At 42.5% G+C, this 26,076-nt stretch overlaps 2 protein-coding genes across 2 annotated transcripts in view; both read left to right on the top strand.

Annotated features, from left to right (window-relative positions):
* Positions 1-412: 412 nt before the first annotated feature.
* Positions 413-26,076, top strand: part of ZNF572 (zinc finger protein 572) — a 48,256-nt gene continuing 22,592 nt past the window's right edge. Inside the window, exon 1 of the mRNA XM_046642351.1 lies at positions 413-484. The gene's annotated coding sequence lies outside the window, so the exon portion shown is untranslated. The remainder of the gene's footprint in view (positions 485-26,076) is intronic.
* Positions 14,150-14,843, top strand: LOC124228087 (actin-related protein 2/3 complex subunit 3-like). The gene is given in 2 exon segments (XM_046642355.1): positions 14,150-14,474; positions 14,477-14,843. Coding segments are annotated over 2 exon segments (534 nt in total). The 3' UTR covers positions 14,686-14,843.

The following is a 26,076-nucleotide window of genomic DNA, read 5'->3' as shown; positions in this document are numbered from 1 at the left end:
TGACTGAGATTTCTTGACGACTCATTTAATAGCATCCAGTGGATAATACAAGTGTAGAGGCAGGGGTCCCGGTCTGGGTCACTTCACTCATTTCCACACTTGCTTAAGCCTCATTTGAGGCATTTTTATGAACACGTCCCAGGCGAGTCGGCGGACATTCTCTAAAGGAACTTTCTCCCAAACAAACCACCTCACCCCCGTCATTTCCTTAATCAGGAACAGGCTCAGTCACCTTACGTGAAGGCTTCTTGGCAGGCACATTCACCCCCAGAGACGAGTACTTCATCAGAGGTCAAATTTAGGGTGGCCCCCAATCACGTGGGATAAGTAAGACGTAGAATTTGAAACCTTAAAAATTTGGCCTTGAGTCATGGAACTATCTGCTGTATCAGTCTTTCTTCTCCACTGAAGGCCGGGATTCTCAGTGCCTGGCACACGGCTTTGAATATAGCAGCCACCCAGATACTTCAATTACTACAAATAGGTAAGAATCCTTGCTTTTAGGCATATACACAGTGTGTATAGTATGGTAACTTTTGTATAAGATGGGGGTAATAACTATAAGGAAATAAGCATATAAGCACGTGTAAATACTTATTTATGTATATTTTCAAAAAGAAACAGTGGAAGGATAGCCCCAAACTAATGAAAATGGTTAGCGTGGAGGAAGGGAGGGAACAGGGTGGAGAGTTGGGATCAAAGCTTCTTTGACAGTACTGGCTGTTCAACATTTTGTTTTACATGATTAAAAAACACATTTACACTAGGAAAAAGAAAGCTACCTGGCTACATATTTTGACTTTGGAATGATGTAAATGTTTTCCATCAGTTTAAGAAATATTAAACAAGTAAAAAGCAATCTCTAAAACCTGAAGACCACTGAAACGAACAAACCTAACTATACATCCAGTTGGGGCATAGTCGGACAGAGAGAAGAATAACTTCGAAAGACTATGAACTCAGTATTTTGACTGGATATTCGTAGAGCAGTGGTCTTTAACCTGGGGCAATTTTGGCCCCCTAGTGGACATTCGGCAACATCCAGGGACATTTTTGTTCATCACACCTGGGGGCTGCTACTGTCCTCTAAGTGGGTAGAGAATAGAGGGTAAAATGCACGGGAGTGCTCCCACAATAGTCTTCCAGCCCCAACTGTAATGTTGAGGTTGAGGAATCCTGCCCTAAAGGAATATCTCGTAAAGACAAAAAGAACTAAAGGTTATCTTTTCAAGATCACAATATCAATATTCTACTAATAATATCGGCATTGCTCTTACTGTTATTTGAAATGTTTATAGGTATATTGTAAGATTAAGCAAATATGCGATTATGTTACCGTCATCAGGAGTCAAGATTTTTGAGACTAAGAGAAAGGGATGCAAGTATAAAACCAGAGAGAGAAATTAAGTTAAAATTCTGTAATCTTCAATGTTCCTATGCCTGGTGTCTCAGTGCTCCCTGGGCTTTCTCTCTCTCTCCATGGAGCATTTCCTCTTCCAGGGCCACTCCAAGTGGGCTTCTCGGGCTGTTCACAGCACAGTGGTCTCAGGGTATAGACAAACCTCTTATGTAGTGGCTGGCTTCCAAGAAGGAGAAAGCAAAGCCCCCAGGCCAGTTAAGGGCTATACCTAGAAGTGACACAGCATCATTTCCACTGTATTCTATTCGTCAAAGCAGTCCCAAGGCCTCCTGGCTTCAAGGGCAGTGGCAAAACAGGTCTTATCTCCTGATGGAGGAGTGGCAAGGTCACAGTGCAGAAGAGTATGCAGGATGGGAGATACCATGCAGCCAACTTTGGAAACGTAATCAACCACAGTGGGGTAGTGGATGACAATATCTCAGGGCCCGGCCTTCCCACCGGTGGCTACAAACAGGGCTTCTGACTCCAGGAATCTCAAGCAATGGCAAATTCCCAACCCACTTTCCAACTGACATTAGCTTACCAATCGTTTCGGATTCAGCAAAAGTCTTCCAGAACTCTCTTGAGTTTCTCCTGATTTCCAGACACAACTCCATTTCCCCTGAGGGCAGTGTGGTCAAGTGGGCCGTATGGGGCCCTGAGAGAGGAATCCACAGCAGCTTCAGCATTGGAGGAGACTGAACTGAGAATCCCAGAGAGAGGGCTACCAGGTTTTCTTCCTGATCGAATCCTCAAGGTGAGCACTGCCTGCAGGCTGCTGACAAGGAGGAGAGGCAGGGCCAGGAAGCCAACTCTCAAACCACTCAGCCGCTGTGCTGCTCCGCTCTGCCTTCTGGCCCACATCTGCCTCTCAGTCGTCCCCCTGGCAGAGTGGGAAGATGACACACAACACTAGAAAGCTGAAGCAGGACGGGTACTCGAGGAACTTGGGGGAGGTGGGGCGTAGGAAGGACGGTGGGATGAAGGGGCATTTGTTCCCTCAAAGGAACAAATGTTGTCCAAGTGCTTTTTCATCCTGACAGCTTCTCGAACGTGTGGAGACCAGAAGCCTTGTCGGTGCAGTGCTCATGCCCTGAACGTTCTAGGGATCAATGTGTGGGGGAAGGGAAGAGCCAGGTGGAGGAAGCGGGATCGTGTTGGAGAGTGGAGGGACTGTGCACAAGGAGGAGTGGCGTGCAGGCCAGAGCAGCGCCTCGCTGGGCTGGTGTGGAAAGATGGTGGGCGTCCGCCCTCTCCCAGCTTATTTTCTGCTGGGCCAGCGCCTCTCTTCCAGCTCAGAGCCTAACTCCACACTCAGAGGCTCTCCACTGCCCCAGATCGGGTAATGACACCAGTATGAAAGACCCTTTCAGAGAGGGAGGCACAGAGAAAGATGAGGAGGTGGGCGGGGTGCTTTGTTCTGAGCTTCCTCCAACGGGGGGCAGGACCAGGGACAGGCCCACAGGCAGGAACACACCACACTCAGTCAGGCTAGCAACAGTTTTGAAGAGGAAATGTCACTTCTTTGTCTCCGTGTGGTTGCCACCCTGGCCTGCTCTGCTTGTCTGAAGCAACCGTGAGCTCTTGGTAAGAGGTGGTTAAAGAGATATGGCCCAGGTTTTAAGAAATCTTATTAAATAAAACTAAAAGTGTCACACATAGTTCCACCCATCTTTCCCAAGTCTTCCAGGTCCTGAGGAGGCCGTTGCCTCTGCTGGTGGCCGGATGTCCTGGTATCTTTTATTTTTGCTTGTCAAGCATACCTTCCCATGTAGTCTGATAGCACCTCCCTCAATTTCTTTTGGGAAGCTGGCTCTCCTGCCCTTTATGTGGTCCTGGCCAGGTCCCCTATCATGATGCTCCATACTACAGTGGACAAATGACTCGGGCTAACCAAAGAACGCCATCTCCTGAGCATAATGACTAATTCAGGGTAGTCATGTGATGAAAACTGGGCCAGTCAGGAACTTCCCTAAGACTTTATGTATGGGTGCTGTAAGGGCTCATGTGTGTCCTCCTCTAAAACCAAGACTCTGTAAGCTTAGGAATGTTGGTGGAGCTTGCCTGAGTGAGAATAGACCCAGAAGACAGCGGAACCGAGAGATGGAGAGAGAGAGAGGAAGAGAGAGATCTGATGATATAATCTGAGACCCTAGAGGGGAATCTAAGGAGCTTTAGCAAAAACTAAGGCTTTGTCCCCGAGCCTTTCTCCAACACCGCTATCCAGAGTTCCCTGCCACACGGCAGCAGCAAAGATGGAAATAAGGCTGTTGCCTTCCCACTCAAGCCTGTTTATTCAGATGGACTCAGGACAACTGCAGTCCCCTTGAGTCATGGGGGCCAGGCTGAGCATGGTGGTCAGGAAATAAAGTTTTTAGACTAAACCGATGCCAAACCAGATTTTGGCTGTCGTTATTTGCACACGAAATGGATTGGAAGCAAATAGACTTAAAGCTTACTTGGGATTTCTTGGGGAATTTTATTGCCTAGGAAACTACATGTCTGACCTGACAAAGCCCTTGGCCCAGAAGCAGGTCTAGACTCCAGCCCCACACCTGCAGGAAGGGACTGTGAAAGTGCCGCAGCCCCCCCGAGGGCTGTAATTTTGAAATGCTATTTCAGATGCACAAAGCAGACTCTCCTAAAGGGGAAGGTCAGCAACCACAGAGCATGTCAGCCAAGGGAGGTTCCTGCCCTTAGGGATTGGATCTCTGCTATGGCCCAGTGACTTACGCGTGTTTTCTTTTCATCTTTCTTCTGAGTGGGACTTTTATTGCAGTTTTCCCATTCCTACGTGCCATTGTATATGGGGTGTGGAAGAGTTGGGGGACATCGCTTATTTCATTAGTTGTGGTACCATCAGAAACTGCACCCAGCTCTGATTGCTTGTCACTCAGGAGCTCTTGGTCTTTGAGCTGAATCAAAGCATTTGAGATTTGGGTCTTGTCTCCCTTGGAAAAGGGGTAAACGGGCCTGTGTGTTAGAAGAGAAAAGGGATAAATGTGTCTGTGTGAGAAGAAGAATGCCCACAAACACTCGGGGGCTGAAAGCAATGGATGGTGGCAGACACTGTTAGACATCACCCAGTGCTAGTTCTTTCCTTCTTTTTAGGCTGACAAGATGCTTGATTTTTGTCTGGCACCTGGCCAAGATATTTCCAGCCTCCCTTGCTGCTAGGTGTGGCCAAGTGGCCGAACAAAAATGAGCAGAAGTGATACAAACAATTTCTGGGTCATGCCCTTAACAGGAAGGGGCATATCTCCCCTCCCCTTCCCCTTTCCTCACCCCACTGAGGAATTCAGTTGTGCTTGGGAACCATTTTGGGCCACGCAGTCAAGGGTGATCCTAGGAACGGCCCATTCTGTGTCAAAACTCCTGAACCTATAAACTCAGCTGGCCAGAAGTTGATTCTTTTCCTGTTTGAGGCTTTTATAAATTCAGCAACTCTGTCTGGGGAAGTATAGGAATCACATCCTATAAAAATTACTGTAACACTGGAAAGGTATAAAAGCAGTAACCTTGGGAAGCTATAAAATTAAGAGTAAAGATTAGAATAAATAAGAGATTTGAATTCACAGTATTAGCACTTTCATTACTGGTTTAGTAGTGCAAGTGTATGCAGATTTTCAAGTGGGCTACAGGTTAATAAGAGAGCTTTCTCGTTCTTACTCTTGCCTTCCCTCTCTCTGTCAAGTTCCTGACTGAATTAGCCAACGATACAGAATGTTATCAGCAGTCTGGGGCCATAAAGAGCTGGAGTAGCTAAACACATCTATGGTGCAGCCTTGGTCCCCAGAACTCCCAAAAGAAGTGTGCCCCTCTGGAAGCACTGTCTTTGGTGTAAGGGACTGACAGAGCTCATTTCCGGTGCACCACAGCCCCTACTGTGAGATTGTTCGGCTACGGGATTGGACCATCATTTTAGGAAGAGTTTATGCCAACAATCCACGCACTTAGTTGAAAATATGCTCACAGACCACCGCCTCGTTTCTGAGTCACACAAGCCCCCTCCTCATACAGAAGCAGGGTAAAATGGAGTGGGCTCTCTGGCATCCATGAGCAGTATTTTCCCTCTTTCCAGTGTCTCAGAAAACCATTTCCCCATAGTATAATCATTTATGTAATCAAAGTGACACTCCGTGCATGCATTCTCTGCTGTTTAAGGTGTTTAGAGCACATAAAAGAATCTAATTTATTAGATTCATAGTTTTAATGATTTATTTACATAAGAGCTTGATTAAAAATTTGTAATCAATGTTTAAATGTCCGGGGAAATATTTTAAGTTGTTACGCTTTAGTTGATTATGTGTAAATAGCGAATAAATATTTAGAAACGTGAATGCTGAATAGTAAAAGAAATGTTATTTTAGAGACTGAGTTAGCATACTCATTCAATAAAAGACAGGTGAGTTTTTCTTTCTGGATTAATAGCCATTCTGACATTAATGCTATGCCTAGACAAGAAGAAGTCATAGAAAAGCTAGTGTATTAACTGATATGGGTCTCAGTTTCCTTACTGTACAGAGAAAGGATTGGCCTCAATCATTGCTAAGGTTTCATCCATCTCTAAGATACTGCGTTATTCTTAAAATTCAGGAACTCTTTTGTCCATGTGTATGCCAGATTTTTACCATCCCAGAATGATCAACCATACAGATAAATGGAAGTCATATCCTCCAGAACAACTTAGACCTCCAGCGTGCCTTTCATTCTTTTATAATATCACAGCTGTCTCTGTGTAAATAGACTGTCAGCATTTCATCAAGGCACATGTCCCATTGATAGGTTTGCCAGGCACACTTACAATCAAAACTCAGCCCATCTTGCAGATAATTACCAGCTTCAGCACATCCCAGATGCTATCAGTAAACTTCTTATTCTGCACACCAGCTTCCCACAGCAATGGAAAAAACAGAACTGCCCACTTCTGCTGACATTTTCCATCAAATTTTTACAAAGGCCGAACATTTGAATAGTGCTTCGCTGTTTACAGAGCAATTTCCCTTTCTTACAGTCACCCTCATTTCACAGATGAGGGAACTAAAAATCAGAGAGGCCAAATGACTCCTCAAAATCACTCAGCTAGTAGGTAGCGGGCCAAGACTGTCACCCTGGTCTGTCTGACTTCAAGCCAAATGGCTGTTTCATAAAAATAGCCCCAATTCATTGCAACATCTATGCATCCCATAGAGTTGTCATGAAAGCTGCTCCCCAGATTTTAATGCTGATATCCAGTACTACAGAAAACACAAAGTAACGCTAGTTCCAACGCCTTCTCTCCACTATATTAGCTCTGGCAGAGGCTGTCTGTAAAAGCTGGACAGAAAAAAACTGTGGGTTAGATTAAAATTTATCAATCAATGAAGAGAACTAAGAGGAACTCCAAAACGTTGATGCCTTTCTGCCGGCTGGCTATGTCTAGTGCTTAACTCTGTAATTGCACTGGGATTGAGCGTAGGGTTCTCTCCCAAATGTTAACTGCCAACTGTTAACTGTTAACTGCCCAGGGTTGCCTCGCTGATGTCATCCCTGGACATGTGACTTGCTTTGGCCAATGAAATGTGAGCAAGAGTGACATGTGCCATGGACCAGCAGAAGCTTTCAAAGCTTCAGAGCTATTGCATATTTCCGCTCTCTTTCTTTTCTCTCTGTCGTGAGATTAGCACATTCTAGGTAGACGCTGTTCCCGCTTGCTTGGTCCCATAATGAAGAAGATGTGGAGCAGAGCTTTAGCCAACCTATAAAGATCGAATAAGGTGAGGGAGAAATAAACCTTCATTGTTGTAAGCCACTGAGAATCTTAAGATCATTTGTTATGGCAGCATAATTTACTCTAAGCCGATAAAGTCAAGCAATTCTGCCCTTGTATTAGAAATATCTGTCAACTCCATAAGACATGAGGCTCCTTGCGAGCAGATACTATTCTTTAACCATCTTTTAATCCCAGAGCCTAACAAAGTGGCTGGCATACAATAGGTAACAAATGAATCTTTGATGACTGGCTGGATGGATGGAAGGAGGCATGGGTGATCTGTAGGATCTTAGAGTGATACTATAAATTCAAAATGGAGCACAGATTCCTCAGATTAGAATTGTGCACTAGTGGACATCACTCTGTGCTCCGTTCATCAATTCTATTGCAATGCAAATAATCCTGGAGGATATGGATGATTCCTCAGATCTTAATATTCCATCTTCTACCATCCTAATCTGCCCTTCCTAAAACGTCGTCTCTGAATCTTGCTATTTGTGTCTCCATGAGTCAGCAATTTCTTTTTTTTTCCCTGCTTTTTTCTCCCCAAATCTCCCCAGTACATAGTTGTATATTTTAGTTGTGGGTCCTTCTAGTTGTGGCATGTGGGATGCTGCCTCAACATGGCCTAATGAGCGGTGCCATGTCCGCGTCCAGGATCCGAACCCTGGGCCACCAAAGCGGAGCATGCAGATTTAACCATTCGGGCACGGGACCAGCCCAAGTCACCAATTTCTGTTGCCTAACCAGTAAAACCCAATAGGAAACGTGACACAATAGCTATCTGCCCTGTCCCCAATCTCTTAAATATGACTGACTCTCCCACCTACTACGCCCCTGTGAGTGGGAGAAAGGCAGGTTTGGGCAACAGCTCTTGGCCCAAGTATTTACCAAGAAGACACCGTGATGACTCTCCCTTCTTTCACTCCCTGCTGTTTTCTGCACAGTTCTATGCTAGCACGATAGCATAGTAGTTAAAAGTACAATCTCTAGACTCAGAAAGATCTTGATGAAGTCTTGATTACACTACTCACATGGCACTGAGGCCATGAGCAACTCTGGAACTAGAACAGCCCTTCAGGATTGTCCCTAGCTGAAATGAGCAGTCTGCACACCCTCCACAACACTGTCACCAGATGGAGGCTCGTGCAGAGAGATTCCTTTCTTGAACCCCTTTTCTCCTCTCCAAGCCCCTGGTCACATTTTCAGTCTTTCTGCAAAGCAGCCTGTTTGCTGTGACCCTGAGCTCAGGAAACCGGCTGGCCCATGGCCTGGGCACTAAAATATGCAAACTGATCTATTAACGAGACTTCTCTTCTTCTGCCTCCTCCAGCTCTGACAATAGACTGAGGCATTTCTCCAGAATCTGCCATGAAAAACCTGACCTGAAGCTGTCAGGGCATGTCAGCTGTCACCTGCTATATCATGAAAGTCCTCAGAGTCATCAGGAGCTTTTCCTTCTTTTCCTTCTTTCCTTTCTTTTCCCGTTCTTTTCCTTCTTGCCCCAAATGACTAACTTCCAGCACCTTTTTCTCCTCTTGATCTTTGTTCCAAGTTACAGCCACCACCTGTTGGCTCAACCATTCCCTGCCTCTGAAGAATGCTGTGGACAAAATACATACAAAACGATGACCACAAACAGTGCAGTACTGAGGTGTTCTCCATGGCTTGACATTGTGACCTAAAGTTTGCGTTAAGATCCTCAGACTTTGCCCCTTTCCCGAGGTGGTTCCCCCAAGTTGCCAATGTATGAGGAAGCTCTTCCTGCAAGGTCCCTCATAGGCTGCCCCTTCCTGACTAGAGAGCTAGCCTCTCTCTCTAGCTCTGTCCTGACTTCCTCTCACAGGCCACATCCACTGTGGACATTCTCCTCAGGCTCTCAGCTAGGTAAGGGGCTGAATGCCCTACCAATGAATATTGTGCCCCCTTAGAAGCTGTGAGGAGTGAGGCCACAGATTGGGAAGTGGCAAGGAGGAATGGGATGGTGAAGCGTGAGAGAGTGCACAAGGTATGGTTGGTGGCCTAACACAAGTCTGTTCTAATAAAGCTTGTTCGACTTATATTTCCAATGACTTCAGTGGAAATATTGACTCACGGCAGTGTTTTTCTGAGGAAACAAACACAAATGCAAAACGCAGTTCTAAGAAAGGGAATGACATGACTTATTTCTACTTGAACATTTTCAAGCGATTTAGTTCCTAGAAACATGAAGTACCAACATGCATGCTGGTGTGTCCAGCACTCTGGGGAAAGGAAGAAGAAGAAAACCTAATACACTTGCCAGCCCCTGTTCTCAACGCGTTGCATGCATTAACTCCTTTAATCCTCCTAACAACGCCATAAGACCTATTATGATCTTCTTCATATTGCTGATGAGGAAACTGAGGCACAGAGATGTTAAATAGGCAGCTTGTCCAAGAGGCAAGTTTACCAGGTGGTTGCAAAGACATAAAGCTGGGTATCACATGATATCATCATTTTGCTATATGGAAAGTAACAGTTGAGTACCTAGGTGCCCAATTCTCTAAGCCTCTAACTGAACTCTCAAAGACCCTGGGTAAGTATTGTCACCTCCTATTTTACAGGTAAGAAAACTGGGACTCAAAAAAAAAAAACCCATTTAGGTGATTTACAATGCCCCAGAGCTAGTAAGCCAGGATTTAAATGCTAAGATGGAATTCTACCTTTTAAGGTGGCTAAACAACAGAGAGAGATCGCTTTCCCAAGGAGATCAGAAGCAGTAGCTGTTTTCAGCACAATTTCCCTAGTACAGGCTCATGGCAGGAAGTAGAAACGAATCTGTACAATGAGGATGGGCACTGCCCTGTGTCCCAGCAGATGGCCGCCTTCTGGCACTGGTCTTGGCAGGTAGCCCTTCTCTGCTCATGTCATGACCTATTTTTGCTCACCCAGTTAGCTGCATGGCCTATTTCTTTCCTGAAGAATTATCTCATAACCCTCACTGAGTAACTATCACATGCTGAACACAACATTCATGAACTCGGAGATGAAAAAAGATGTCCCTTCAAATTGTGCAGAGCGATATTTGCCATCCAGGTGGAAAGACTAGAAGGAAAGATGAGTCTCAGACCTGCCCTTTCCCTTGCATTCAAGTTGGTTTCCTTTTTACAGCTGCCCTAAGTCATGGGTGGTTGGGGCCTGGATTGCTGGACCAGCTTCCTAGCTGGTTGCATTGCATGTAGAAATTTCTACCATCTCTTAGGATAAAATCTTTCTCAATCCTGCTTTTCATCATCGCATCTCAAGTACCTCAAGTTGGTGCTCTGTTGCCAATAAAATCTACTGTCCATGTAGGGTCCTGCTGCTGAAATCAAGGAAGACTGAGTTAAGTGTTGGTAAGTGATGCAGAGGTGTTAATTAGGCAATGTAATTAGATACTGTGGAAAGAGCTGAGCTATAAAATGCTGTGTGATATAAAGGGGTAAAGGAGCTGCCTGTGTAACTAAATGGATATAATTAGATGTAAAGGCCCCCTTTCTCTCTCCCTTTCTGCTTACCAAGTCCAAACCTGCTGGTTCTGGTGTCTCCTTCCATTTTCTTCTGCAGGCCCAGTGGACTTCCTTTCCTTAGCCAGCTGCCTCCTTCTACTCTACACCTTGGGGTTCCTTATCATCAGCTCCATCTTAGAGCCCCATTCTCCAAAGATAAATCCATGAGACTTAAGGATTTTACAGAACATGGGGCTACAAAAACAACAAGCAATAGGGAAGTTAAAAAGCCTGCAGATTTCGTACAGACATGGCCCCTTGTCTTTAGCTGCTGGCTCCCTCTCAAATGGTGATTGGAAGCCCCATTGGGTACTAGGACTCAGCTCTGAAGGTGAGGCTCACCCATGGTTCATTCTCCTCACCTGACTCCCTCTCTGGATGACCTTTTTAACACACAAATCAGACCATATCCTCCCCCCCCCCCCCCCCCCCCCCCCCCGCCAAAAACCCTTTCTTGGCTTCCCAGAGGCTTAGAGTAAACTCCGGGCTCCTTACCTGGGCCTCCAGGCACTCCATGGTCTGGTCTTTGCCTCTCCAGCCTCCTCTCCCCTACTCTCCTCTTCATTCTGTGCTCCAGCCCAGTCTGGTCCTCTTGCTGTGCTTTGAACATCTCCAAGTCTCCCCACCTCAGGAGCTTTGCACTGGCTAGTCCTTCTCCTTAGAACAATTTCATCTATAAGGTGGCGCCTTCTCATTTGTTGGTCTCAGCTGAAATGTCGCCTCCTCGGAGAGGCCGTCCTTGGTCACTTTATCTAAAGGGAATCCTTCACCCCAGCCCTTTCTATCGTATCTTTTATTTTCTTCAGAGCACTTAACCACTGTCAGAAATTATCTTGCTTATTTGTGTATTTGTCTCTTGATTGTCTACCTCCACCACTAGACTGTAAGCTCCACATGAGGGCAAAAACCATGTGTGTCATATTCACTGTTGTCTCCCCAGAAACAAACAGTGCACATGAAGGCCCTCAAATATTTGTGAAACGTGGGAACACATTGGGTTATTTCACTTGTCACTACCTGGTTAACTGGACTCATCTTTCACTTCCTGGTCAATCGCTTCTTGTTACAGGAAGCCATTGTTGACTCTGACCTTCACATCACACAGTGGGTCACCTGGATTGCATGCATTCATTCACTCAGCATCCATTAGGAAGCCATGTGCCTGATGCCGTGTTAGGCAATGGTTTCACAAAGTCAAAGGTGGCACTAAACTAATGGGAGGACAAGCAAGTAAATTAGTGAGTGTGATCCCCACCAAGATGCTATGGTAGAGGAATACCCAAAGTACCAAGGGATAGATAAAACGGGCATCTCAATCAGACTAGAGGTTTTGGCAAGGCTTCCAAGAAATCACTCTTGAGTTAAGTTTCTGTAAGTAAGAGTCAGCTAGAAGGAGAAAAGCAGTATGTGTTGGGGTGAAGGAGATGGGGCCTTTTAGTCCCAGGAGCTAGAAAACTATGACATGGACACAAAGAGTGCCATGCTGATTTAAACAGGCAGTGGGCTCTGGGAAAGGTATGCTGGGCAGGCGGTTTGTGGCAGTGGTTTATGCTTAGTCCATCTCTAATGAGCTGTGTGATCTTGAGTGGGTCACTTACCCTCTAAGATTCTCTCTCTGGCTGGCATTTAGTGAAACCTAACTGGTCTTAATATGCCAGACTTTTCCCTTATTCCATTAAGTGTTCAGTCTCTGCACTAACTGTCCACTCAAACCAATTTACTGGGTGCTCACTTTATGCCCAGCAGAGCTCTGTCTAAAAGATACGATTGATGTAAAATGCAATCTTTGCTCTGGATGCAGTTATAATTTGGAGGGGGAGAAAATAAGCCATAATGAAATCAAGAAAGCAAAGCAGTTTAACCCAACATCATACTTCATTTGCTAATTGTTTCATATGTGTTGGTCTTGTCCCAATCACATGCCAAGCTTAAGGTCAAAGGCCATGTAGTCTATTTCTTTTGAATCCAGTCTCTCACTTCATAGCTGTAAGACAGTGGTCTAGTTACTTTACTTTTCTGTTTCCATTTTACCATCCTTAAATGAGGGAAGTACCAAATTTATAGGGTTGTTGCGAGGAGTAAATGAGCATGGGAGGCAGTTAGCATAGGGCCTAACACATAGTATGCCCTCAATAACAATTGCATCCTCCAGGCTGCTAGACACAGAGGGATTGGAATATATAACAATAGAGGTGAAACATTAACAAAGGAATTGAAGAGTGATAAATGAAGACTGAGTGTGCACACCTTCTGGAAGCCCTTGATAGAGTTTTTTAAGGAAGTGAATTAGCTGAATTGTTGGCAAAGAATCAGCAGGAAGAGATGTAGGTGGCTGTTGTAATGGTCCAAGTAGAAAGTGGGGTCAGGGCAGGGGTGGAGGGTAAGAAGGGGACACTGTGGAGAGTCAATAGAATGTTGATGCTACTCCCAGTCAAAGGTTTTGTCATATTTTCTGAAGGGGAAGGCTGCCATCATTTATCATCCCTCCCACTTGCCTATTACAGAGGTTAAATTCCAGGTGAGTGCACCTTAGAGGTCTGGGTCTCCCTGCTGCCACCTAGCCCCAATCATAAGATAGAAGCTTTATCTCAGGGGCAGCATCCTGAGAATACTGGGGTCACAATCATCCTCACCCCAGTTTGTTCACAGAGCAGAGAGTCTACACGAGGAGATGCAAGCCAATAAAAACAGAGGCTCCCACCTCCACCCAGGCCCTACTCAAAAGCAGAGGCGTCACTTAGAGAGAAGTGCACTACTGTCCTCACTCCCAAATCTGCAGCCATGGATCAGTGGTTTCCTCAGAGGGGAAGGGAGGCTAATAAACAGAGAGCTCTGAAGCTCTCCTATAAGGAACTAACTGTATGTGAAACAGATGTAAGGAAGTTCAAGCCTAAGGACGTTCTCAAAAATAATGGAGGTTTTGAGGGAAAGCAATTAAGAAGAGGCTGGCAGCATCATGAGAGACAGAGGCTAAACCATAGGGCAACTAGTCTACCAGAGAGAACCTGGGAAAGAGACAGCTAAGAAGACCCTATCTGAGATCACAACAAGCCTCAAACACTGACCTCAAAAACCACCCCCGCAGGGGCCAGCTCTGTGGCCAAGTGGTTCAAGTTCCACACGCTTTGCTTTGGCGGCCCAGGTTTGCAGGTTCAGATCCTGGGTGTGGATCTAGTCCACTCATCAACCATGCTGTGGAGGCATCTCACGTACAAAGTAGAGGAAGGTTGTCATAGATGTTAGCTCAAGGCTCATCTTCCTCAAGAGAAAAAAGAGGAGGATTGGCAATGGATGTTAGCTCAGGGAGAATCTTCCTTACACACACAAAAAACCCCACCCTTGCAATCCCAAGTTTAACTGGATTGATCAGATAATTGTGGAGCAATTTATATCCCAGGGCATTGTCAAAAAAAATAGAGCACTCAGACCGGAAGCACCGCACTCTAACTCCATCTTCCTCATCTGGGTTGGAACCGGGGCGCCATCAAGATGCCGGCTTACCACTCTTCTCTCATGGACCCTGACACCAAACTCATTGGAAACATGGCACTGTTGCCCATCAGAAGTCAATTCAAAGGACCTGCCCCTAAAGAGACAAAAGATACAGATATTGTGGATGAAGCCATCTATTACTTCAAGGCCAATGTCTTCTTCAAAAATTATGAAATTAAGAATGAAGCTGATAGAACCATGATATATATAACTCTCTACATTTCTGAGTGTCTAAAGAAACTCCAAATGTGCAATTCCAAAAGCCAAGGTGAGAAAGAAATGTATACACTGGGAATCACTAATTTTCCCATTCCTAGAGAGCCTGTTTTCCACTTAACGCAATTTATGCCAAACCTGCAAACAAACAGGAAGATGAAGTCATGAGGGCCTACTTACAGCAAATGAGGCAGGAGACTGGACTGAGACTTTGTGAGAAAGTGTTTGATCCTCAGAATGATAAACCCAGCAAGTGGTGGACTTGCTTTGTGAAGAGACAGTTCATGAACAAGAGTCTTTCAGGACCTGGACAGTAAAGGGAGCCTGGGCAAACACCGTCCACAGACGTGGGCAGCATTTTACAGCAAGATGTACACAGTTCTTTGCCTTTATTTCATAAAGTTTTATACAGAAGAAGGAAGAGAGCATGTCTTTACTTGAAGAGCTCTTTATCAAGAATTTGGGTGGGGGAGGGAAGAATGGGCTGTTGATAGGTGATTTGAAATTTTCTCCACTATTAAGTTGGTGCTTAATAAGTAATGATAAAGAAATTTCTAACATTCCAAAAAAAAAAAAATAGAGGACTCAACTTGCAATTAGTGGAGCCAAAAAGCTGGGTGTGATCAGAGAAAGAGATAGTCAAAGAGACTCTTAAAAAAAAAACCAGTCATTCCAGGATGACAACGCACATGCCTAAGGCTGGATCCTTTGAGAAGTCTTCACGCTGTGGGGGAAATAGACTTCACTAAAATAGTCCAATCAGTCACTAAACAAATAAGCAAACAACAGAGGGACTAGATGTTGGATTTAACAGACAAAGATTTCAAAGTAGCCATTATAAATATGTTCAAAGGACTATAGGAAACTATGATTAAAGAAGTAAAGAGAGGATGGTGTCAAGATGGCAGCGTAGGCAGACCTTGAACTCACCTCCTCCCCTGGACACAAGAAATTTACAACTACTCTTGGAACAATTACCTCTGACAGAGAACTGAAAACTGGATAAAAAAATAAAAATCCCACAACAAGGGACACTGCTGACTAAGGTAGAAGGGGCAGAAATTCCCTTCTCAAGAGAAAAAAGCTGCCTTCAAGCTGCGGCACTTCATGGCCAGCCAGGAGCAATATTAAGATATGAAGCCCTCCCTGGAGGAGTAGAGAATCTGAGCAGGGGAGCGTTACCCCAATAAGCAGCTTTTGGACTCAGCACAACCAAGACAAGCATCACAATATCTGGCTTTGCTGGCTATTAACACCAATGGGGAATACCCCCAGAGAAGCTATCAGACATAAGGGGAAAAAAAGCGTGTTCTTAAAAGGCCCAGCACAAATTCACCCATTTCAGAAAGCAATCTAAAATCACCAGAAAGAAAGGTGCACAGTCCTTTAATGAAAAGAGACTCACTTGATAAGCTCTGGGTGCATTTCAGTGAGAGGTGAGACCTCCCCAGGGACAGAGACATTGACAGTAGCCATTATTGTGACCTAGTATAGGTGTGCTGACACAGATGATGGCAGATGCCATTGGAGTTAGTTCTTCCCCTGGCCTGAGGACTTCCCCAGAGTCCTTGTGCAGGACTCTGCCTCCCCCCCCCCCACTAGAGCACCAACTTAATCCAGCTCAGCCAGGGCAGGCAGCCCACTCTAGGGAGAGGCCTTGCCCAACAACAAGCCCTCAGGCAACTTGTGGGCCTGCATAGGCAGGGTGCCTGGAGCCTCTGCACCTGGGAGAGTGAGTCTGCTTCTGCAGGGCAGGGCTTGCACAAAGAGTGGGCCTGCATCAGTGGAGTGTGTGGGGCTTCTGCAGTGGGGTGACTGGGTCTTCTTCAGGGGCTTGGGGTGTGCACAAGGGGCAGGACTGTGTTGATGGGGTGTGTGGCCCTGTGAGTGGTGGGTCTTGTCAGCTGCAGAAGACTTGTGCTTCTCAAACAACCATGTAGGGTATTGGTTCCACTGTCCAAAGCCTGAAACAATTGGGTGCTCCGATGCCTGGGGCCAGCCCCACTAAGCTGCAATCCTGAGAGAGCTGACAACAGCCTTACAGGTAGGAGGCCTACAGCAAATGTAAGTCTCCAAGCCTAGCAACCAGCTGTGCTGGGGGCCTACTCACTTAACAGAAAAACTGCAACAGGAATGTGCTATTAGACCTTGGAGCCAACTGTGCTGGGGCTCCTCATGCCTGATAAAGTGACTGAAGGATCCATAGCAGCCACATGCAGTTAAGCATTACAAGCAGCCAGACAGGGGGACAGCCTAGCTTCCTTAGGCACCTGCAGCAAGAGCAACCCTGCCACAACAGAAGGACACACATAGCCCACACAGGTGACACTCCTGGAACATTTGGAACTGGTGACAAGAGGGAAACATACTGCTGGGCCTCATAAGGCATCTCTTACATAAAGCCACCTCTCCAAGATTTGGAGATGTAGCTGACCTACCTAATACATAGATATAAACACAGAGAAAGAGGCAAAATGAGGAGACAAAAGGATACATCCCAAGTAAGGGAATAAGATAGAAGCCCAGAAAAAGAACTAAATGAAACAAAGATAAGCAATCCCTCTAAGAAAGAGTTCAAACAAAAAGTCATAAGGATGCTTACTATTTTGGGGAGAAGAATGGATGAACTCAGTGAGAACTTCAACAAAGAATTGGAAAATATAAAAAAGAACCAATCCAAAATGAAGAACACAATACTGTAAGTAAAAAATTTACTAGAGGGACTCAAAAGCAGAGGATATGATATAGAAGAATGGATCAGAAAGCTGGACAAAAGACTAGAGGAAATCACCCAAGCTGAACAGATAAAAGAAAAAAGAATTAAAAAGAATGAGAACAGTCTAAGGGACCTCTGGGACAACATCAAGTGCACTAACCTCCGTATTATAGGTGTCCCAGAAGGAGAAGAGAGAGACAAAGGGGCAGAGAATCTATTTGAAGAAATAATAACTGAAAACTTTCCTAACCTAAGGAAGGAAACAGACATCCAGGTACAGGAAGCACAGAGAGCACCAAAAAAGATAACCCCAAAGAGGCCCACACCAAGACACATTATTATTAAAATGTCAATAATTAAAGATAAAGAGAGAATCCTAAAAGCCACAAGAGAAAGGCAACAAGACACATACAAAGGAAACCCCATAAGGCTAACAGCTGACTTCTCAGTAGAAACCTTACAGCCTATAAGAGAATGACATGATATATTTAAAGTGCTGAAAGGAAAAAACCTACCACCAAGAATACTCTACCCAGCAAGATTATCATTCAGAATGGAAGGAGAGATAAAGAGTTTCCCACACAAGCAAAAACTAAGAGTTTGTAACCAAGAAAACAGCATTACAAGAAATGTTAAAGGGTCTTATTTAAGTGGAAAAGAGAATACCACAAATAGGAATAAGAAAATTATTTTAAAAAAACAATAAAATCACTGGTAAAGGCAAATGTACAGTAAAGGTAGCAGATCAACCACCTATGAAGCTAATATGATGGTCAAATGACAAAAGTACTAAAATTATCTATTTCCATGATGAGGTTAACAGATACACACACACACAAAAAGAAGTTGACATGATATCAAAAACATAAAATGTGGAGGAGGGGAATAAGAGAGTAGAGCTTTTAGCAAGGAATCAAACTAAAGAGACCATCAACTTAACATAGATTGCTATATATGTAGGTTATTATATATGAACCTCATGGTAATTACAAACCAGAAACCTATAATAAACACACAAAAAATTAAGAGAAAGGAACCCAAACATAATACTAAAGAAAGCCATCAAACCACAAGGGAAGACAGTAAGAGAAGAAAGGAAGAGAGAAGAACACCCAGAAAAAAAGCAACAAAATGGCAATAAGTACATTCTTATCAATAGCTACTTTAAATGTCAATGGACTAAATGCTCCAATCAAAAGGCATAGGATGGCCAATTGGATTTTAAAAAAGACCCTTATATACTGCATATAAGAGACACACTTCAGACCTAAAGACACTCACAAACTGAAAGTTAAGGGGTGGGAAAAGATACTGCATGCAAATGCCAATGAAAAGAAATCTGGGGTAGCAATACTTATATGAGACAAAATAGATTTTAAGACAAAAACCATAACAAGAGACAAAGAAGGGCTCTACATAACGATAAAGGGAACAACCTAATAAGAGGATATAACACTGGTAAATATCTATGCATCCAACATACAAGCACCTAAATATATAAAGCAATTATTAATAGACATAAAAGGAGAAATAGACAGCAATGCAATAATAGTAGGGGACTTTAACATGCCACTTACACCAGTGGATAGGTCATCCAAACGGAAGATCAATAAGGAAACATTGGCCTTAAATGACACATTAGACCAGGTCACTTAGTAGGTATATACAGAACACTCCATCCCAAAACTGCAGAATACACCTTCTTTTCTAATGAGCATGGAAATTCTCCAGGATAGATCACATATTAGGCCTCAAAACAAGTCTCAATAAATTTAAGAAGATGGAAATAATACCAAGCATCTTTTCTGACCACCAAGGTACGAAACTCGAAATGAACTACAGGAAGAAAATTGGGAAACCCATAAATATGTGGAGATTAAACAAAATGCTACTGAACAAAGATTGGGTCAATGAAGAAACCAAAGGAGAAATCAAAAAACATCTGGAGACAAATGAAAATGGAAATATGACATGCAAAAGTTTATGAGATACAACAAAAAGGAGTTCTAAGAGGGAAGTTTATAGGAATACAGGCTTACCTCAAAAAACAAGAAAAATCTCAAATAAACAATCTAACAATGCCCTTAAAGGAACTGGAAAAAGAAGAACAAACAAAGTCCAAAATCAGTAGAAGGAAAGAAATAATAAAAATCAGAGCAGAAATAAATGAAGTAGAGACTAAAGAAAAAAAAAGAAAAAAACCAATGAAACCAAGAGGCTGTTCTTTGAAAAGATAAACAAAATTGACAAACCTTTAGCTAGACTCACCAAGAAGAAAATAGAGAAGGCTCAAATAAATAAAATCAGAAATGAAAGAGGAGAGATTACAACAGACATCTCAGAAATACAAAAGATTATAAGAGAATACTATGAAAAGCTATACACCAACAAACTGGATAATCTAGAAGAAATGGATAAATTCTTAGAATCATACAACCTTCCAAAACTGAATCAAGAAGAAGTAGAGAATTTTAATAGACCAATCACAGTAATCAAAAACTCCCCAAAAATAAAAGTCCAGGACCAGACGGCTTCCCTGGTGAATTCTATCAAACATTCAAAGGAGACTTAATACCTATCCTTCTCAAACTCTTCCAAAAAATTGAAGAGGAGGGGAGGCTTCCTACCTCATTCCATGAAGCCAACATTACCTTGACACCAAAACCAGACAAGGACAACACAAAAAAAGAAAATTACAGGCCGATATCACTGACGAACACCAATTCAAAAATCCTCCTCAAAATGCTAGCAAATCGAATACAACAATGTATTAAAAAGATCATACACCATGATCAAGTGGGATTTTTTCCAGGGATGCAGGGATAGTTCAACGTCTGTAAATCAATCAACGTGATACGCCATATTAACAAAATGAAGAGTAAAAATCACATGATCATCTCAACAGACACAGGGAAAGAATTTGACAAGATACAGCATCCATTTATGATAAAACTCTGAATAAAATGGGTATAGAAGGAAATTACCTCAACATAATAAAGGCCATATATGACAAGCCCACAGCTAATAGCATTCTCTATGGAGAAAAACTGAAAGCTATCCCTCTAAGAACAGGAACCAGACAAGGATGCCCACTTTCACCACTCTTATTTAACATAGTGTTGGAAGTCCTAGCCAGAGGAATCAGGCAAGACAAAGAAATAAAAGGGGTCCAAATTGGAAAGGAAGAAGTGAAACTGTCACTATTTGCAGATGACATGATTTTATATATAGAAAACCCTAAATAAGCCACCAAAATCTTTTAGAAATAATAAATGAATATAATAAAGTCACAGGATACAAAATCAACATACAAAAATCAGTTGTGTTTCTATACACTAACAATGAAGTAATAGAAAGAGAAATTAAGAATATAATCCCATTTATAATTTCAACAAAAAAATAAAATATCTAGGAATAAACTTAACTAAAGAGGTGAAAGACTGGTACACTGAAAACTATGAAACATTGTTGAAAGAAATTGAAGAAGACACAAAGAAATGGAAAGATATTCCATGCTCTTGGACTGCAAGAATTAACATAGTTAAAATGTCCATACTTTCTAAAGCAATCTACATATTAAATGCAATCTCTGTCAAAGTTCCAACATTTTTCCCAGAAATAGAACAAAGAATGCTAAAATTTTTATGGAACAGCAAAAGACCCCAAATAGCCAAAGGAATCTTGAGAAAAAGCAACAGAACTGGAGCTATCACACTCCCTGATTTCAAAATATAGTACAAAGCTATAATAATGAAAATAGCATGGTACTGGCACAAAAATGGACACACAGATCAATGGAACAGAATTGAGAGCCCGGAAATAAACCCACACATCTATGGACAACAAATTTTCAACAAGGGAGCCAAGAACATAGAATGGAGAAAGGAAAGTCTCTTCAATAAATGGTGTTGGGGAAACATGACAGCCACATGCAAAAGAATGAAAGTAGACTATTATCTTACACCATACACAAAAATTAACTCAAAATGGATTAAAGACTTGAATGTAAGACCTGAAACTATGAAACTTCTAGAAGAAAACATAGGCAGCACGCTCTTCCACGTTGGTCTTAGCAGCATATTTTCAAGTACCATGTCTGAATGGGCAAGGGAAACAGAAAAAATAAACAAATGCGACTACATCAGACTAAAAAGCACAGCAAAGGAAATCATCAACAAAATGAAAAGACAGTCTGACAATTGGGAGAAGATATTTGCAAACCACATATCTGATAAGGGGTTAATATCCAAAATATATAAAGAACTCACACAACTCAAAACCAAAAAAACTAACAACCCAAGTAAAAAATGGGCACAAGATCTTAAGAGACATTTCTCCAAAGAAGATATACAGATGGCCAGCAGGCACATGAAAAGATATTCAACATTACTATCAGGGAAAGGCAAATCAAAACTACAATGAGATATCACCTCATGCTCATCAGAAAGGCTATAATCAACAAGACAGGAAATAACAAGGATTGAAGAGGATGTGGAGAAAAAGGAAATCTCATATACTCCTGGTGGGAGTGCAAACTGGTGCAGCCACTATGGAAAACAGTATAGAGATTCCTCCAAAAATTAAGAATAGAACTACCATATGATCCAGCTATTCCACTGCTGTTCCAAAGAACATGAAAACATGAATGTGTAAAGATACATGCACCCCTGTGTTCATTGCAACATTATTCACAATAGTCAAGACTTGCAAGCAACCTAGGTGCCCATCAAGGGACGAATGGATAAAGAAGATGTGGTACATATATACAATGGAATACTACTCAGCCATAAAAATAAGATGAAATCTGGCCATTTGTGACAACATGGATGGAACTTGAGGGTATTACGCTAAGCGAAATAAGTCAGAGGGAGAAAGTCAAATACCATATGATCTCATTCATAAACAGAAGATAAAAACAACAACAAACTAACACATAGAGACAGAGATTGGATTGTGGTTACCAGAGGAGAAGGGAGGAAGGGAGGAGGGTAAAAGGAGGCACATGTGTGTGGTGATGGATTGTAATTAGTCTTTGGGTAATGAACATGATGTAATCTACACAGAAATTGAAATATAATGATGTAGACCTAAAATTTATATAATGTTATAAACCAATGTTACTGCAATAAAAAAGAAAATAAAATAAAAACAAATAAAGCAATCATTACACACACACACACAAAAGAAGTAAAGAAAGGTATTATGTCAATCTCACATCAAATAGAAACTATCAATAAAGAAATAGAAATTATTATAAAGAACCAAATGGAAATTCTGGAGTTGAAAAAATACAATTGAAATTTAAAATTTATTAGAAAGGCTAAACAGTGCATTTGAACTGACAGAAGAATGAGTAAACTTGAAGATAGATCAATAGAGATTATGCCGTCTGATGAACTGAGAGAAAAATAAACCATAGAACAATGAACAGAGCCTTACATTACAAAGAGTTAAAGAGTAACGTACAAGTTATTCTCCATTCTCTGCTAGGAGAAGCCTAGCAGATACCACCCTCATCAGGTGATCTCAGTGAATATCGACATTAGCAGGACAGACTGAAATTGTGCCTCGGCTCATAGTAGCAATGAGAAGAATATGGCAATTTTTCTGTGATATTTCCACCCAAGTTGTGTAATCTGAATTAAAATCAATAGGAAATATCATATGAAACCCAACTTAAGGGACATTCTAGGTACTAAGAGGCCTGAACTCTTCAAGGGTGTCAAGGTCATGAAAGTCAAGGGAAGACTGAAGAATTGTTGCAAGATCAAAGAGACTAAAGAGATTTGTCAGCTAAAGGCAGTGTGTGATTCTGAACTGGATTCTTTTGTTGGAATCACTGACAAAACTTGAATGAGCTCTGAGGATTAGACAGTAGTAACTATCAATGTTAATTTCCTGATTTTTGTTTTTTTTTGAGGAAGATTAGCCCTGAGCTAACTACTGCCAATCCTCCTCTTTTTGCTGAGGAAGACTGGCCCTGAGCTAACATCCATGCCCGTCTTCCTCTACTTGATATGTGGGACGCCTACCAAAGCATGGCTTTTGCCAAGAGGTGCCATGTCCGCACCCGGGATCCGAACCGGCGAACCCGGGCCGCCGAGAAGCGGACTGTGCGAACTTAACCGCTGGGCCACCGGGCCAGCACCTAATTTCCTGATTTTAATGGTTATATTTTGGTTATGTAGAAAAAATATTGAAAAGTTATATTGACAAAGTAAGCAATTATGTGGCTTGTCTCCAAAATGGCTGGCCACCATGGATTCCTTCTCTGTACATACACAAACCAGAGTTGCAGTCTACTCCTCTGCTCCCTCGAATGTGGCCTGACTTATGACTGCTTTGACCAACTGAATGTTACCAAAGTCACGCTGTGTGACTTCAGGGGCTAGAGCCTAAGAAGCCTTGCAGCTTCTGCCTATGTCTCATGGAACGCATACTCTCGGGGTAGCCAACTGCTACATAAGAAGTTTGAGTACCCTGAAACCACCTTGCTGTGAGGAAGCGCAAGCTAGCTACATGGAGAGGTTGGGTAGAAAAAGATGCCCTCTGACTGCCACCATCTGAGGCACTCCAAGTAAGAACTGCCCTGCTGAGCCCAGAAAGATAAGAATAAATTGTCGTTTTAACCATTATGTTTTGGGGTTGTTTTTTACATATTTATATATAGTAAGAATAGTGTTATATTCGAGTGGTAATGGAACTATGGATACGTGTAAGCTTCTTGGTGTTTCTTTATTTTTGTATTTTTTTGCATTAAGCATATATTAAAAATTTTTTTAGGAAGATTAACCCTGAGCTAACTACTGCCAATCCTCCTCTTTTTCCTGAGGAAGACTGGCCCTGAGCTAACATCCATGCCCATCTTCCTCTACTTTATATGTGGGATGCCTACCACAGCACGGCTTTTTGCCAAGCAGTGCCATGTCCACACCCGGGATTCAAACTGGTGAACCCCGGGCTGCCACGAAGCGGAACGTGTGAACTTAACTGCTACACCACCGGGCCAGCCCCTAAATTTTTAATTAAAGAAATTACAGGGCTGGTCGGGTGGTGTAGTGGTTGAGTTCATGCTTCCACTTCAGTGGCCCAGGGTTTACAGGTTAGGATCCCTTGCGTGGACCTAGCAGCACTTGTCAAGCCATGCTGTGGAGGCATCCCACATAAAATAGAGGAAGATCAGCACATACGTGAGCTCAGGGCCAATCTTCCTCACAAAAATAAACAAAAAAAAAGAAATTACTTATTTTCCCCCAGCACTTTGGGTTAAGAGTAGCATTGGCCAGAGTGTGCCTCCCAAGATAGGACTATAACCTCTAGACAGATAGACTATTCATCATGATATCTGCAGTATCCAATACAATGGCTGGATGTAGTAGGTACTTAATAAATATTTGCTAAGTAATTGATGTATGTATGGGAGAGCACTGAATAACTTTTCCAGGGATGAAAGCCTATTTATTTGTTCATTCATTCATTTACTTAGAGAGATTTATGTTAGTCTGGCATCATACTTTTTTTCAACTAGTTCTATACTCTCTTTAGAGGACCCTATTCAAGGGCCTTAAAGATGCTAGACAGGAAGGCCATGTGTTGAAGCTGTGATTTATTGCTTTTTTCCCCATACATTTTTCTCTCCATGTGACTTTCTCCTCTGCTTCCTTCTGTGACTTCCCCATTCCATGTGGACCTTTTGCCACAACCCCTCTCCATTTGTACATGCCTAGACAAAGTAGCACAAAAGATAAAATTATAAGCCAATCTCTTTTGTGAATAAAACTTAGATGAAATACCAACAGCTCAAATCAATCAATATATAGAAAGAATAATACTCATGATCAAGTAGGATTATTCCAAGAATACAAAGATAATATAACATTAGGAAATGGGTTGATGTTAATAAATTATGTTTCATAGATCAAAGGAGAGAAATACGATCATTCCAGTTTTTCTAAAAAAATTCTTAGTAAACTGGATCTTGAGGAATACTTCCTCAACATGATAAAAATTTATATTAAATGAACACATTGAGATATAGCATATGTAAGACACTGCGTTAAGTTTTAGGGATTAAAACACTAAATAAGGCAAGTCCTTGTTCTTAAGAACCTAAAACATGAACTATTAATCACAAAACATTTCCAGTCTCTTTTTCTGCAGCAGACCTTTCGTCTCACAACTGGGAATTAATCCAAAAACGAAATTTCAAATTAAGAAATTTACACAATGTTCACTGCGGTGCTATTTTTAGGAGCAAAGTCTCTTAACCTTAATGTCCAACAATGGGCGATAGTTATGGAAATTTCTTCGTATTAACTCAAAGGAGTATTAAGCACTCGCTAATATATTTCATTCAGTACCCAGGATGCGCCAGCAACCTAACACATAGACTAAACTAGTTCAAAGACAATGTAGCAATATTGAACGCTGTAGGTGGAGTAAAATCAGTTGTAAAAAGTGTGATAGGGTTTCTCAACCTCAGCGTTACTGACATACTGGATCAGCTCGTTCTTTGTCTGGGGGCAGGGCTTTGTCCTGTGCATTGCAGGATGTTTAGAAGCATCTCTGGCCTCTACCAGTGACCCAACAGCACAGCCTCCTGCAAGTTTTAACAACCAAAAATGTCTCCACACATTGCCAAATGTCCCCTAGGGGCAAATTTGCCCTTGGTCGAGTATAACACCTATTCATCAAATAGCACAATATTCCATGTATATTTTGACTACAACTATATAAAAACCTGTATTTACTGTTAATGTGGTTGAGTCAATGCCTACTCCTAGCAACCAACCCTATGGACAGCAGAGTGGACCCCTGCCCAGTCTTTTTTGTGCCATCCTCTCACCTTCCTGTGCTATACCAGATAATGCTTCACCCTATTCACAGGGTTTTCATTGTCAATTTTTTCGGAATTGGGTGGCCAGGTCCTTCTTCCTAGGCTGTCTTAGTCTGAAAGCTCCACTGAAACCTCTCCACCATGGGTGACCTAGTT

The sequence above is a fragment of the Equus quagga genome, chromosome 16 (assembly GCF_021613505.1).
Source record: "Equus quagga isolate Etosha38 chromosome 16, UCLA_HA_Equagga_1.0, whole genome shotgun sequence".
Taxonomy (NCBI): domain Eukaryota; kingdom Metazoa; phylum Chordata; class Mammalia; order Perissodactyla; family Equidae; genus Equus; species Equus quagga.
Note: the sequence above shows the minus strand (reverse complement) of the source record. Positions and strands in the feature narration are given on the sequence as shown.